At 40.8% G+C, this 13,936-nt stretch overlaps 1 protein-coding gene across 8 annotated transcripts in view; it reads right to left on the bottom strand.

The window, feature by feature from the left end:
• Positions 1–13,936, bottom strand: part of ELAVL4 (ELAV like RNA binding protein 4) — a 96,224-nt gene that overhangs the window by 8,927 nt on the left and 73,361 nt on the right. For all 8 annotated transcript variants that reach the window (XM_083742520.1, XM_083742517.1, XM_083742521.1 and 5 more), the window contains exon 4: positions 1,854–2,007. In XM_083742520.1, the coding sequence (XP_083598646.1) occupies positions 1,854–2,007 (154 nt within the window). The remainder of the gene's footprint in view (positions 1–1,853; positions 2,008–13,936) is intronic.

The following is a 13,936-nucleotide window of genomic DNA, read 5'->3' as shown; positions in this document are numbered from 1 at the left end:
TTAGCTGAGTAGGAAAAGGAAGATGGCAAGAAAGCATGAAGGATCCAGAGGATCTGTGGTGGCAGAGGAATAAGAAGGAGCAAGGGTTATGATCCCAGCCTCAAGCTTGGAGTCAGTCAGTGTATTTAACTATACGGACCTTTGTCGGCAAGGTGATGTCTCTGCTTTAAAAATGCTGTCTAGGTTTGCCATCGCCTTTCTCCCAAGGAGCAGGCGTCTTTTAATTTCATGACTGCTGTCGCCATCTGCAGTAATCATGGAACCCAAGAAAGTAAAATCTCTCACTGCCTCCATTTCTTCCCCTTCTATTTACCAGGAGGTGATGGGACCAGTGGCCATGATCTTAGTTTTTTTGATGTTGAGCTTCAGACCATATTTTGCGCTCTCCTCTTTCACCCTCATTAAAAGGTTATTTAATTCCTCCTCACTTTCTGCCATCAAGGTTGTGGCTTCAGGACATCTGAGGTTGTTGATATTTCTTCCGGCAATTTTGATTCCGGCTTGGGATTCATCCAGTCCAGCCTTTCGCATGATGAATTCTGCATATAAGTTAAATAAGCAGGGAGACAATATACAGCCTTGTCATACTTGAGCCCATCCATATCCAGGTCTAACTGTAGCTTCTTGTCCCACATAGAGATTTCTCAGGAGACAGATGAGGTGATCAGGCACTCCCATTTCTTTGAGAACTTGCCATAGTTTGCTGTGGTAGACACAGTCAAAGGCTTTTGCGTAGTCAATGAAGTAGAAGTAGATGTTTTTCTGGAACTCTCTAGCTTTCTCCATAATCCAGCACATGTTTGCAATTTGGTCAGCACTTGAGTGCAATTGTGCGGTAGTTGGAGCATTCTTTGGTATTGGGATGTAGACTGATCTTCTCCAATCCTCTGGCCACTGCTGAGTTTTCCAAACTTGCTGGCATAATGAGTAGCACCTTAACAGCATCATCTTTTAAAATTTTAAATAGTTCAGCTGGAATACCATCACTTCCACTGGCCTTGTTATTTGCAGTGCTTTCTAAGGCCCATTTGACTTCACTTTCCAGGATGTCTGGCTCAAGGTCAGCAACCACACTACCTGGGGTATACGAGACATCCATTTCTTTCTGGTATAATTCCTCTGTGTATTCTCACCACCTCTTCTTGATGTCTTCTGCTTCTGTTAGGTCCTTACCATTTTTGTCCTTTATGATGGTAATCTTTGTACGAAATGTTCCTTTCATATCTCCAATTTTCTTGAACAGATCTCTGGTTTTTTCATTCTGTTGTTTTCCTCTATTTCTTTGCATGCATTAAGTTGGGCTTTAAAGAAACCTATTGCAATTGCAACCCTTTTATTTTATTTAAATAATTCATACACTATTTAATTATGTAATCTCTGTGCTGTTTACAAAGATACAGCCTTAATAACTCCACCTATATACGAACATTTATGGTCCTATACACAGTTAGGTTAAAAAAAAAGTTTAAAAATTGATATAGAGTTGTAAACATATGGCTGTTTTCCCTCTTATAAATGTGGAATATCATATTTGTCCAAATGTTTTTTCTGATGAAACCATGTTTATTTCAGCCTGAACCAGAATTCCCTGCCCCCATTCCAACTGATCACACATTTACAAGACTTCCCCAAATTACTGATTTGTCCCCAACCCACCATTTGGAAATTACAGCTGATTATCAACCTACCCTCCCTTTGTCAGCAAATCTAAATATGCAATTTCCTTTATATATATTCCTGTGTAGAAAAAGTAGAGCGAAAGCACTTGAGAGCTTTAATTAAAACAGCAATTGAAGGACCTTCCAAACAAATTCAAGTTTAGAAATGTGCTTATAAATAAAACGTTTTTCAACCTGTGACTTGATCAACCAGAATTCTTGAGGTGATGATGCGCCCATATTGCGAGAAAAGCTGCTCTAGCTCTTTCTGGGTCATCGTTTTTGGAAGGCCGCTGACATACAGATTAGCATCTCTGATTGATGCCGAACTTGGACGGGCATAGGAAACCTAGGAGTTAAACAACACGTGGTTAAATAATGTATTATGTTTTAAACATAATAAGAGCCTGCTGATCAGACCAGTGGCCCATCTAGTCAAGCATCCTGTTCTAACAGTGGCCAAAAACAGATGCCTGAAAGCAGACAAAAACACAACAGCACTCTGCCCATTCTCAGCAAGTGGTATTCAGAAGCACTGCCTCCGACAGTGAGGGAGGAACATCACCATAGTCCTCCATGAATATGTCTAATCCCGATTTAAAACCATCCAAGTTGGCCATTAAATGTGGGAACGAGTTCCATAGTTTATGTGCTTCATGAAGAAGCATTTTCTTTTGTCTGTCCTGAGCTTCCCAACATTACTGGATGTCCTAAGTTCTGGTACTATGAAAGAGGAAGAAAAAAAAAACTCCTCTCGACCCATCTTCTCCATGCCATAATTTTATAAACTCCAGCCATGTCACCTCTTAAATGCCGTTCCTCTAAACTAAAGGCTATAACCTTTCTTCATAGAGGAGTTGCTCGAACCCCTGAATAATTCTGGCTGCCCTTTCCTGAACTTTTTCCAACTCTACAATATCCTTTTTGAGGTGAGGAACCAGAACCGTTCACCGTCTTCCAAACGCAGTTGCACCAGGGATTAGTGCTTTTTCAAAGCTGCCACACACAGGTCGACTATCCACCATGACCCCAAGGTCTTGTACCTGGTCAGTCACTGAGTTTCTCATGAGTTTTAAGAGAAATTAAGACCTTTTTGTCCCAACACGCATCACTTCACACTTGCTTACACTGAACTGCACTTGTTATTTTGCCACCCATCTTTTTTGTTTTAATGACCTCGAACAATTTACTGTTATTGGCAAACGTGGCTGCCTCACTACTCACCCCAATCCTAGATCATATGTGGACAAGCTTAAAAGCACAAATCCCACAAAGACCTTTACATCACACACTTGGTTAACAGACTGTTTTCAACCTTTTGAGTTCCGACAGCTTGTTTAAAATAACCTTCTCACTTGATTCTACCTGCTCTTACTATAGAAACTGAGAAGTAGAAAAAATGTTGAGAACAAAAGGAAAGCTGGAAATAATTTTAAAACACATGCAAGGATAAGGTCCTTAAATGCAGGAATAAAAACAGTGACTGAAGATAGGCAGATTAATGTGCAGCCTCCCACACATCAGCTTTGTAAATTTACCCCTTTGGGCTGTGGGTGTATAAAATGATTTACTGTATCCAGCACAATCTGAACGAACCTGGTATGTACAGGTTCAGTGTTGTTTTGCTTTAATGGTTAGAAACAGATGAGGCTTTCTACAGAGAGATATTTTCTCTTTATGTATTCATACTAAACTGGCAGGATCTGCCCTGATTGCATTACAGAATAACTAACGAAACATCTGCTTAGTGAACCCATTCTCAACATCATGCTATTTTCAACTCAGTTCTAACTGCCCCTCAAACTGGAAAAACATCCAGCTGATGCCAGTCAATACATATTAAAATATTATGCAAAATTCTAATAATGCTTTAGCAAAATACAACACATTTCGGTGAAAGAATGATTTAATATTCATTTTAATAACTGCAGTCAACATACAATGTATGATTTATATATAGAGGTCTGTTTGATTTGTCAATATTGTTTCTTATTTCCACCAGCTCCAGTTTGAAAATATGTATTTTTCATCTTACAAAAAGCCATTTTGCCAACCCATTCCTTGAACTGCTAGCAATTCCACACAGAGTATAAAGAGATTAAGCTTTCCAGCACACTATAATACTCGAATATACAAACCCAACAACTTTGTGAAGCTTTTCACTTTTGTCTAAAACCAAGTATTTAAAGTCTAGCTTATCCATAAAATGCTGTATTACATTCACGCAACAGCATGTGTGGAGGGGGATCAAGTCAGTAACATGACAAGCAACACCTATCTCTCAAAAAGGCAACTGATAGATGTATGTATTTTCTCCACTTCTAAAAACAGATGAGTCAACAAAGAAAATATCAGAGAAAACTAATATCTGCCTCCACAATCTTCATTAGAAGAAGATAAACACGTTACACATGTTTACACTTTCAATATTTAGGAGTCAGACATAACTTATTTTCTAAAGTATCCCAGTGCATATAAATATAAATGTTAAAAAGAATTGTGATAAAAAGGGAACAAACAATTAGAGGGACTGGTTATAGTGTATGACAGTGGTTTTCAAATTTTAGGTTCAGGGAAGATTGAGTCTTTCACAAAACTCTACAGAGGCATAGGATACTGAGACACAGTGTCTTCAAGCCCCATCAGCTATCATTCGTCATCAGCAAAGCCTGTGATGTGGCAAATGTACACTTATCCACAATGGGTTTGTGAAGATAACATTTCCTTACTTACACCTCATCCCAAATTGTTTTGGGGAAAGAGCTACTGCTCTCTTCTTTTATTTCCCCATGCAAGGTTGTAGGTGGATGTCAAAGATATATTGGCTATTCCTCTTGTAATACTTGCACAATATTATTACCCCAGTCAACAAGTCCTCATATGCTGGAAATGGGCATATCTGCATGTGAAACAGATTATAAGAGTTTGGGTTGAGGGGCCATTAGGTAGCAAAGGTTTGGAAGTCTGCCTAACTTCAGCATTTTAAAAACACCTGTGTATGTATAAAACTAGCTGCAATAAACATATAAACATAGCTTGTCAAAAACATGTTTATTTTTATCAAGTTAATTCCTATTTTGTTTCTGCAGCGATTACAATTTTTTTAAAGAGGCTTACATACAAAATACAGCTATCAGTTCTATTCCTTTGTGGGATGTAATCAAAAAATCCCAATATTTAGTCGGGCATCAGACATATGGAAGACTGCCTGCAGTGATCCTGTAACTGCCTACTCACTGGATTTTCTTCCTCTAATATCACATGATCTTGCAGATAAGCAAAAAAATGTACTAGGCCATGTATTGTGAAGAAGGATTGGGGAGCAAAAGGAGAATTAAAAACATACTGGTAAGGCGTATTAGCAGCAAAGTACTCACTATATTTCTTCTGGCAATAAAACAAATGAGCCTGGCTACTCACCACCACCACCAATGTAGGAATATTGCCAGGGTACTATGATTTGCAACCTAGAGGCAATGGAGTGCCCAGGTAGAGTTTGATTTTATCTTGAAAAAATTTGATTCGTCATAGCAATGTAGCAAACACCTACTGTTATCCCCTAACTGTAATGACTTTCTGGCTCTACTATATACAGACTTTTTCACTTCTTCTCAGCACTTGTGTGAATGTAGGATTACATGGCATGCATCTGATAAAGTGTGTTGTAATTCACAAAAACCAATGTCACAATAACATTGTGTAAGGAGGCAAAGGTTCTTTTTTATTTTAACTATACCATACCAACACAGGTGCCACTCAAAATTTCATAGCCTAAATAATACATGCTATTTTTTTAAGTCCTAGTGTTTCTATATAAACTGTGTTTGTGAACATAATTTCATGCATTCATCTGTATATAGTAAAACTACTTGTTGCCATTGTAGTGTCTTCAAAATATGTGGATCATAAAGGTAATGGTACCCATGACCGTTAGGTCCAGTCGCGGACGACTCTGGGGTTGCGGTGCTCATCTCGCTCTATAGGCCGAGGGAGCCGGCGTTTGTCCGCAGACAGCTTCTGGGTCATGTGGCCAGAATGACAGAACTGCTTCTGGCAAACCAGAGCAGTGCACATAAATGCCGTTTACCTTCCCGTCAAAGTCTACTTGCACTCTGACATGCTTTCAAACTGCTAGGTGGTCAGGAGCAGGGACTGAACAACGGGAGCTCACCCTGTCGCGGGGATTCGAAACGCCGACCTTCTGATTGGCAAGTCCTAGGCTCTGTGGTTTAGACCACAGCGCCACCCGCATCCCTATATGTGGCTCATAGGTTTGTCCTAATTCTGACTCCTAAGACACATATAAGACCGCAAGGAGTGAAAGGGGGGGGGGGGAATGGAAAGTACTCATTCAGGTGACATGCACAAATACATCAGATGTAAGACTTGGAGAATGAAAACTTCAATACCCAAGCAACCTGAGCCTTAACTTTCTTGGAAGCTGTCCTCCAAGTCTAATATTCTAATAATTATATGAAGCAGCTAATGCCTCTTTTACATTCAATGTTACTAGCCTCATGGTACTCTTCCTTTTCTCGTTTACCAAGACAAGTTGAACACTGGAAAAACAGGAAACCGGGAGAAAGCAAAATGGACAAATTTTGTTTATGGTGGGTAAGCACCTTCCTATTCACATAACAAGATAATTGTAATGGCTAAAGTCAGGCATGGGCAAACTCAGGCCCTCCAGAAGTTTGGGACTACAATTCCCATCATCCCTAGCTAACAGGACTAGTGGTCAGGGATGATGGGAATTGTAGTCCCAAACATCTGGAGGGCCTGAGTTTGCCTATGCCTGGCTTAAGTGTTAAGTTACTACAGGAAAAGTGAAGGAGGCAGTAGCTCTGTCTCTTTTGGCCATACTGGTCACCATCCAACTTGTGGAGGGTGAATGTCTCAATTGCATAGCTTCCTATACTCATTGGGGTTCCCTGTTTGTTTCAGTACCCTGGAAAGTCAGGGTCCTAGAATGTGCAGGACAGTGTCGGATAAAGTGGTGGAAGCAGCAGCAGCAGCACGCAGAGCTGCGTGAATGTTTCTTGCTGCTCCCTTCACTTACTTGAAATGGGGGGGGGGGGAACATAACTGTGGAATTTAAACACAGTGGTAACTGGGTAGTTGTGTAGATCATATTAAAGGATGCAGATAAGAAACAGGGCTTCAAATAAGAGCAGGGTAGGTCAGAAGACCGCACTGTAGTTCAGCTGCAGAGACAGCAAAGAGAAAGGACTCAGGAGACAGCTGCAAATAAAATGTTTCACTCCAAAGAGAGGTGGGAATTATTTTCTAAGCCTTGTAGCCATGCAGCGTCTGTGTGTTTTGCGGCACCGGAAGACAGGGATAAACCTCCTCTCCCCACATGCTGCAATCCCAATAACAGAGCCCCCTGAGCATGCAGTTAAGGACAAACAAGCAATGTAGCTGCACACTATGTATTAAGCGCTAACATGCAGTTTGACCAATACATCACAACTGGAAAGAAAAGCCTAGAGTAGTAGTTTGACAAATCCTAAAATGAAGGCCAAAACACACATTTATTTACTAAGTGCGGTTAGCAACTGCATATTTTTTTTTTAAAAAAAATAGATACCAGGTGTGACGGTCATTTCCAAAAGGAGGGAAGATTTAGCCCTCCCTTCCCGAACCATGATTCCCAATGATAACCAGCCCCTCTTGCCCACAGAGTTACAAGACATAGAAAAGTACAGTGGGAGCTGTTTTTCAGACAGAGCAATCCAAATACCTTTATGCTGGCATAGAGCGCTCACTACTGCCCAGTGAATTTGTGTGTGTTAACGTCCTGCTGGAAGGATCCAAAATGAAGTGTTGCAGGGAGGGGCTCAGTAAGTAGTGCATTAAACTTTTAATCTTAGGATTGTGGGTTCAAGCCCCATGTTGGGCAAAAAGATTCCCACATTGCAGGGGGTTGGACTAGATGACCCTCGTGATCCTTTCCAACTCTACAATTCTTTGATTCCCTCCCGCATATATTGAAGCTTCTATATTTATAAAGCCACTTTTTAAGGCTCATTTTCAGTGGTCACTCTAGATGGCACAATTACTTCTGATCGTCATTCAATTTTCTGCCATTTTCTTATAACATCTATGCTCTATTCCAGATGTGGGAGGGATATATAGATACGTGGGTGTACTATTTAGTTAGAATCATGGGTCTGGAAAGTTTGTTGAAATGTCTTTTAAAAAACAAGAGGGATCCCTGGGAATGCACGCAGCCGGAGCCTTTTCAGGATCTGCCCTAAATCCCTCCACAATCCATCCAGCAAGAACACAAATTATATAAGCTGTAGGGATCGGAACATATTTGGTTCAGGTCACATTTAAAGGCGAATCTATCAAACCTGCGCTTTCCAAAACAATATGAGAACCAAAACACAACCATCCCTTGAAATTCACTTAACCAAATTTTGTGATATAGGTACCCAATGAAACAATGGGTAGAAATCAATATAGTGCTAAAGAGACTATTCAGCTCAACTATTTCTGCTTTCTTGACAAAGCTAACTCCCCTCTCCTCTCCCTATACAGTATGCTGTTCTGGGGCTTCCTCTCTCTTCCCCTTCCCAAGCAATGGCTATTAGTTACACCCTTTGTATATTTATTCTGTATCTGTTAACTCTGAACTTCCACAGAGCGTAAGTACTAAGTATGTTGGAGCTTAGTAAGTGTCTTGCTGTGGTACCCATGGTACCCATGGAGGCAGCACAGAAAAAAACCGAATTCATGTGCAGACAGTACTTTCCAGAATGCTTTGTTTACCTTTCATAACAAGCTGCACAGGGGGATTATGTAATTCAAGTGAAATAGGAGCATCAATAACTATTAAGTCAAGATGTTCTAGGGGATACAGATAATGCTTCAGGATATACCTAAACCAGGAAGTTCAATGAAAAGGAAAAGAAATAGATCACTCCATTTGTCACCATTTGCTCTTGGGTTTCATCAACTGCTTGAGGTGAAATATGCTGCAGGAGTTGGGCCATTTGATCACGTCACCTTTATCCTAATGTAATGTTTATTACCATGTTCATTATTAATATTTAAGTTGTGCCAGTCAGTAGCACAAATAGGTAATTTAATATGGAGGTGACTAAGTAGCTTCTGAGGGTGCACATTAAGGAGTGTAGGTAAGATGCAAGTGAGAGAGAAAGATTAGACTTGATGAAAAAGCAACAAGGAAGGAAGAAGGGAATGTGAAGCATTATGTACCTAAATGAATGGATGCACAACAGTTCAGGAAGGGTTCTACAGGGGAACACAGAGAAACCTAAAGAGATCTGCTCATGTTATGCATATTTTCGGGATTAAAGAACCCTAAAACCCAGGTGCTTGTTTTCATGCCTGAAACACAAAACTGGATGTGGCATTTATATAATACACCATGAATATTCCTTCTTGTACAGCATCTTTTTGGTAACACCGTTAACAAATGGGGAAATGTTATTGTTGGGGAAGCAAAGAATTCCCCACTTACCAAAGAGCTACTTTTGAGAAAAGTGAAGAAAAATGTGCTCTTAGCAATTTAAAAAAATGTGTGAATCCAAATATATGTGAGAAGCAAGATAATAATCAACTCACTCCTTTCCTAAGGAGAAAAAAAAACCAAATTGGATCCTATTAGGAACATCATTATCAGTATTATTTATTGCTAGGGGCTGTGTCCCTGCTTGCTTCGTTCATCACCCCCCCCCTCAAGACCTCACCAACCCCCTACACTAACCCCTTTAGGTCCACAAAGAAGGTCCTCAGATGATGAACACAGGGTCTGGGTAGGTTCATGTGTGAGGAGCTGGTCCTTAAGGTACTGGAATCTTGACCAGCACTTTGAACTGAGTTTGGAACTTAATTAGCAGCTAACTGTGCCAGGAGTAGTATGGTATCACCAGATCACCTAGCCTGCCCTCTGAATCCTGCACTATGTGCCGTTTCTGAACTGTATTCAAATGCAGCCCGAAGTATAACACATTGCAGTAAGCTAAAGCAAGAAGTTAGTACAGTGTTTATAATAGAAGTTAGGCTACCCCTGTCAAGACAGCGTCATAACTGTGCCACCAGTGAAAGCTGATGGAAGGTACTCTGTGCCACTGACGTCACTTGTGTCTCCACAGACACCTGCTGTGTCCCTAAGCACCCCCAAACTGTATTCTTGCTCCATTAGGAGAAGCTCAACTCTATCCAGAACAGGTAATGAAAAACAGATTTGTGTCTCATCTGATTATTGATGACAACACAGTCCAAATCCCTGGATGAGCCCAGCCAGTGGTTTCATGTAGATGCTAAACAGCCTGGGGGGACAAATCTGGTCCGTGTGGCGTCCCACACTGGAGAATCCATGGGGCCAAGCAGCATCTCCCAACACCACTCTCTGGAGATGGGCATCTAAGTAGGGTAGGAACTATTTTAAAGTGGAACCACCCACTCCCAAATTGGACAGCCACTCTAAAAGAATACCATGGTCAATCAACACTCTCCCTGTTTCTCATCCATCCCTAACCCAACAAATACAGAGCGACCAAGGCAGTTTCTGTGTCAAAACAAGGCCTAAACCCCAATTTAAATGGATCTAGAAAACCAGACGGGATCCAATAGAACCTGATTCTGGTTAGCAACCACCCGCTTAAGGACTTTGCTCAGTAACATCAGATGATTAGCTTTATATTGCTATTTTCAAATTAATTTGCTATTCTAATTCAACATCAAATGGATTAGAATAACTGCTTGGCTGAAGTTATTCAGTTGGTCTGCCATCTGGTAATTCAGTCCTAGGGCTTAGAACATAGTAAGGAGGAGGCAAGAATTACATGAAGCCCTAAAGCAGGTGTGTCTGGGCTGAATTTATTTTAAGCTAGATATAAAACTATGATGCAGGATACTAGCATTATAATTATTTAGACATCGCAACTGTTTATAGGTTAAGAGATCACACTATCTTCAGGAGGGGCAGTTAACACTAATTCACATGGACCTCACACTGAGCCAGTGTAGTGTAGTGTATTAAATGCTGGTTTTGGCCCAGATCACTCTCAGGCTACCTACTTCACAGTAATGGTGTGAAGATGAAATGGGGAAACCCCATGTATGCTGCACTGCACTGAGATCCTCAAAGGAAGGATAGTGTGTTATTACTAGGATTGTTTTCATGTAAGAATCATTTACCACGAAACATGCCAAAGCAGTTAACAATAAATAAAAACAAACATACATCAACTATAAAAAGATATATAAATACAATTTCCAGTTCAATGCAGATAAAGATTAGGTAAAAACCTTCACTTGAAAGGCTTGTGACAAGAGGAATGTCTTTATTAGGCACCCAAACCACACTAAAGGTATGATTCCTATATCATACCTCCTGATGAGAAGACATGCGCAGGGTATAGTGTTCAATTGGGTATGTGTGGGTGAGTTAATCTTTTAGATACCCTAGCCTTAAAATCTCCCAGTGTTCGAAACTCCTACTGTTCTAGGCACATTTTGTGACTGGGAATTTCATTAGTGTGAGCAGTTTCTGAGCTCTGGGCGCAGTACTGCACCAAAGGTATCAGATTAAAACTGCAGAGTGGAAGGAAAGGAGGACCATTTTCTGCCTCCCCACTTCTAGCTACTCTTTGAAGACTGGAAGAGACCCTCCTAAAAATTTAAGAGGGGTGGGCAGGAGAAGGACTAGACCATGTGAAAAATGAACACAGTATTTTAGCTGCAGTTCATTCATTTTCAGCTTTGCATTCTTGTTATTAAAAAAGTGCACCTAGACATTCTGTTGTTGCACCCATAACCTAGGTTTAAGGTGCCATTTAGCTCCTAGCTTTCATGTCTCAGTTTCTAACACTGAAATCTCCTAATGATAGCTCCCAATGGCTTCATACACGCTAAATGACACCGGGGGGAGGGGGCAGGATGGTACCTTGCAGCACCCCACGGCCAGGGGGCTGAAAAACCACCAGTCTATTCTCTGAAACTGACCTCAAAGAAAGGATCAGAACCACCGTAAAATAGTAATAATTTATTATTTATATGCTGCCTATCTGACTGGGTTTTCCCAGCCACTCTGGGCAGCTTCCAACAAATTAAAACAAATTAAAACACAATACAACATCAAACACTAAAAACACTGCTCATCTCATCAGTTCCAGACCACATCGTGTTCAATGGTATCACACACCATTACAGGGTCACACATCCCTTGTACTCCTGATAAAAGCCATACGCTAGGGTGCTCACTGTTGATTCAGTCCCCAAACCAAGCTTGATTCTTGACTGGAATATGTCAATAACTCATATCACTCAATAATACTTGTTACTGTCCTGTCATAGCCCCCTCAATCACCTTCCCTCAAGAATTGGTATTTGTGAAAGGGCAGTGATTGTCACAAACGAGGGGGTCCAATGTAGGCTTTTCCAGGAGTGGTTGAATCAAAGCATCTTCCAAAACTGCCAGGACCATTCCATCCTGCAAGGATGTGTTGGCCACACCCAGGGCCCACCCGGTCAACCTCGCTTGGCGTGCTTTAATAAGCCAAGAGGGAACAAGGGCTGAGGAAGCAAATGGTTGGGTGCATTGTTCCAAGCATCTTGCACACATCTTTAGGTGACATCAGCTGAAACCTATCCATGTCACAGCAGCCACTGCACTGGATGCCTCACTGGAGGCTGAAATAAATGCGGTGTGAAGATTGTGACAGAAGTGACAAATGTGATAGTTATATAGATCTCTGAGTACAAGGTGGACGACAACTTCGGGCATGCTGTTATTTTTCAGTGCATGGTTGGCACCTGACAGTTAAACTGTGAGACCTGACTTTGCAATCAGCTCCTCGTGTGCACAATGGACATCTATCACGGCAGCAAAACAGACAGGTGCCAACGGTCTCACATTGTGGACTCAGCCCCCCCCCCACTCCAAAAGCTACAGCTTCCTCTCTGACAAAACTGTGTTTTAAGAAAATTTGAATTAATGCATTTCTTCCCTGGCCTGATCTCCCCGAGCCACTGCTTTTATACTGGTCAAAAATTCTGTCTGTGTTCAAACAAAAGGTTGATAACTTCTCCACTTGTTACGCCTCCAAAGAGGAAGACCAAAAATTTAAATGTTGCCCAATGGCCAAGATGTTTGAAATTTGATGGGCATAACAGGGTGACCAACACCATGACACACACTATACGATGTCAAAATAATTTCTGTAACAAGGGTATTTGAAATTTGTGTTGTCTCATGGGAATGTTCTTATATATGGTGATCATTATTCCATTAAATGTGTGATTATTTGCTAGCATCTTCCTTTTTCTTAAATGCTTGTCATTGCAAGAGCTAGGGCTGCAGATAGATGCTCTGGTCATCTACAGTGGTCTCTGACATCATGTCAAAGATGACACATGAGAGAGTTTAAAAACCTAATTATACCGGACACTAGCAATGTATTTCCTTTTAATGACAACCATTTATGTGACAAAATTTAACTACTTGCCCTCATGCAATTACTTGGCCTGCTGCTGAAGTGGAAGGAACAAAATCACTCACTTAGGTCACCCAAAAGCAGTCACTTAAAAAAAAAAGCAACAATACTGTTGACAGGCCAATGACTTTAACTAATGCTAAAAATGTCAAGAATATTTATATAACTAAGCATCATAGCAACTATTACTGATTGTAAAAGCAACTGTGGTCCTGACAAGCAAAACTTACACAGTAACTTATTTTGGCAATACCATGGGAATAAAATTCGCAAGTGGGTTAAAGCACCACAGCCAACAGAACGCTTCCCATTGGTTACTGTAAGGCGGCAAATTAACTTTGCCATTAACTTCAGTGGGATGTGAATCACACCTCTAAATCTGCAATTTTCTACTTCCACATCCTGAGACAAGTATGGTAGAACAGCTATGGTATTCAAACAGCAAAATAATAAAATTTATTTCCCTGCCCTCTCCCTTTAATAATAGGAAATGTTTGAGAAAGAGGATTCCCTCCTTCCCCCGACACTTTCTACCAATTACTTTTCCTTACAGAAGTTTCTAGGGCTACAGTATGTCTCAAAAATTCAATTTTGTTTCCCCCCTGCTCCCAAGCCTTGTACTTCCCATGTATTTTCTCACTTGACTGTTTGTGAACATTATTTCATTATTTCAAGTTTGATCTCTCTGCAATCACATCCCAATGCATTCCTGTTTGTGGTCTTTGCTCTTCAAGCTCCACCCATGTCAAGTGTGCAAACATCTTCTGCTCCCTCAAATGCTGTGCCCCTTTATCCACTGCTGCCCCT

The sequence above is a fragment of the Podarcis gaigeae genome (assembly GCF_964106915.1).
Source record: "Podarcis gaigeae genome assembly, chromosome: 6".
Lineage (NCBI taxonomy): Eukaryota > Metazoa > Chordata > Lepidosauria > Squamata > Lacertidae > Podarcis > Podarcis gaigeae.
Note: the sequence above shows the minus strand (reverse complement) of the source record. Positions and strands in the feature narration are given on the sequence as shown.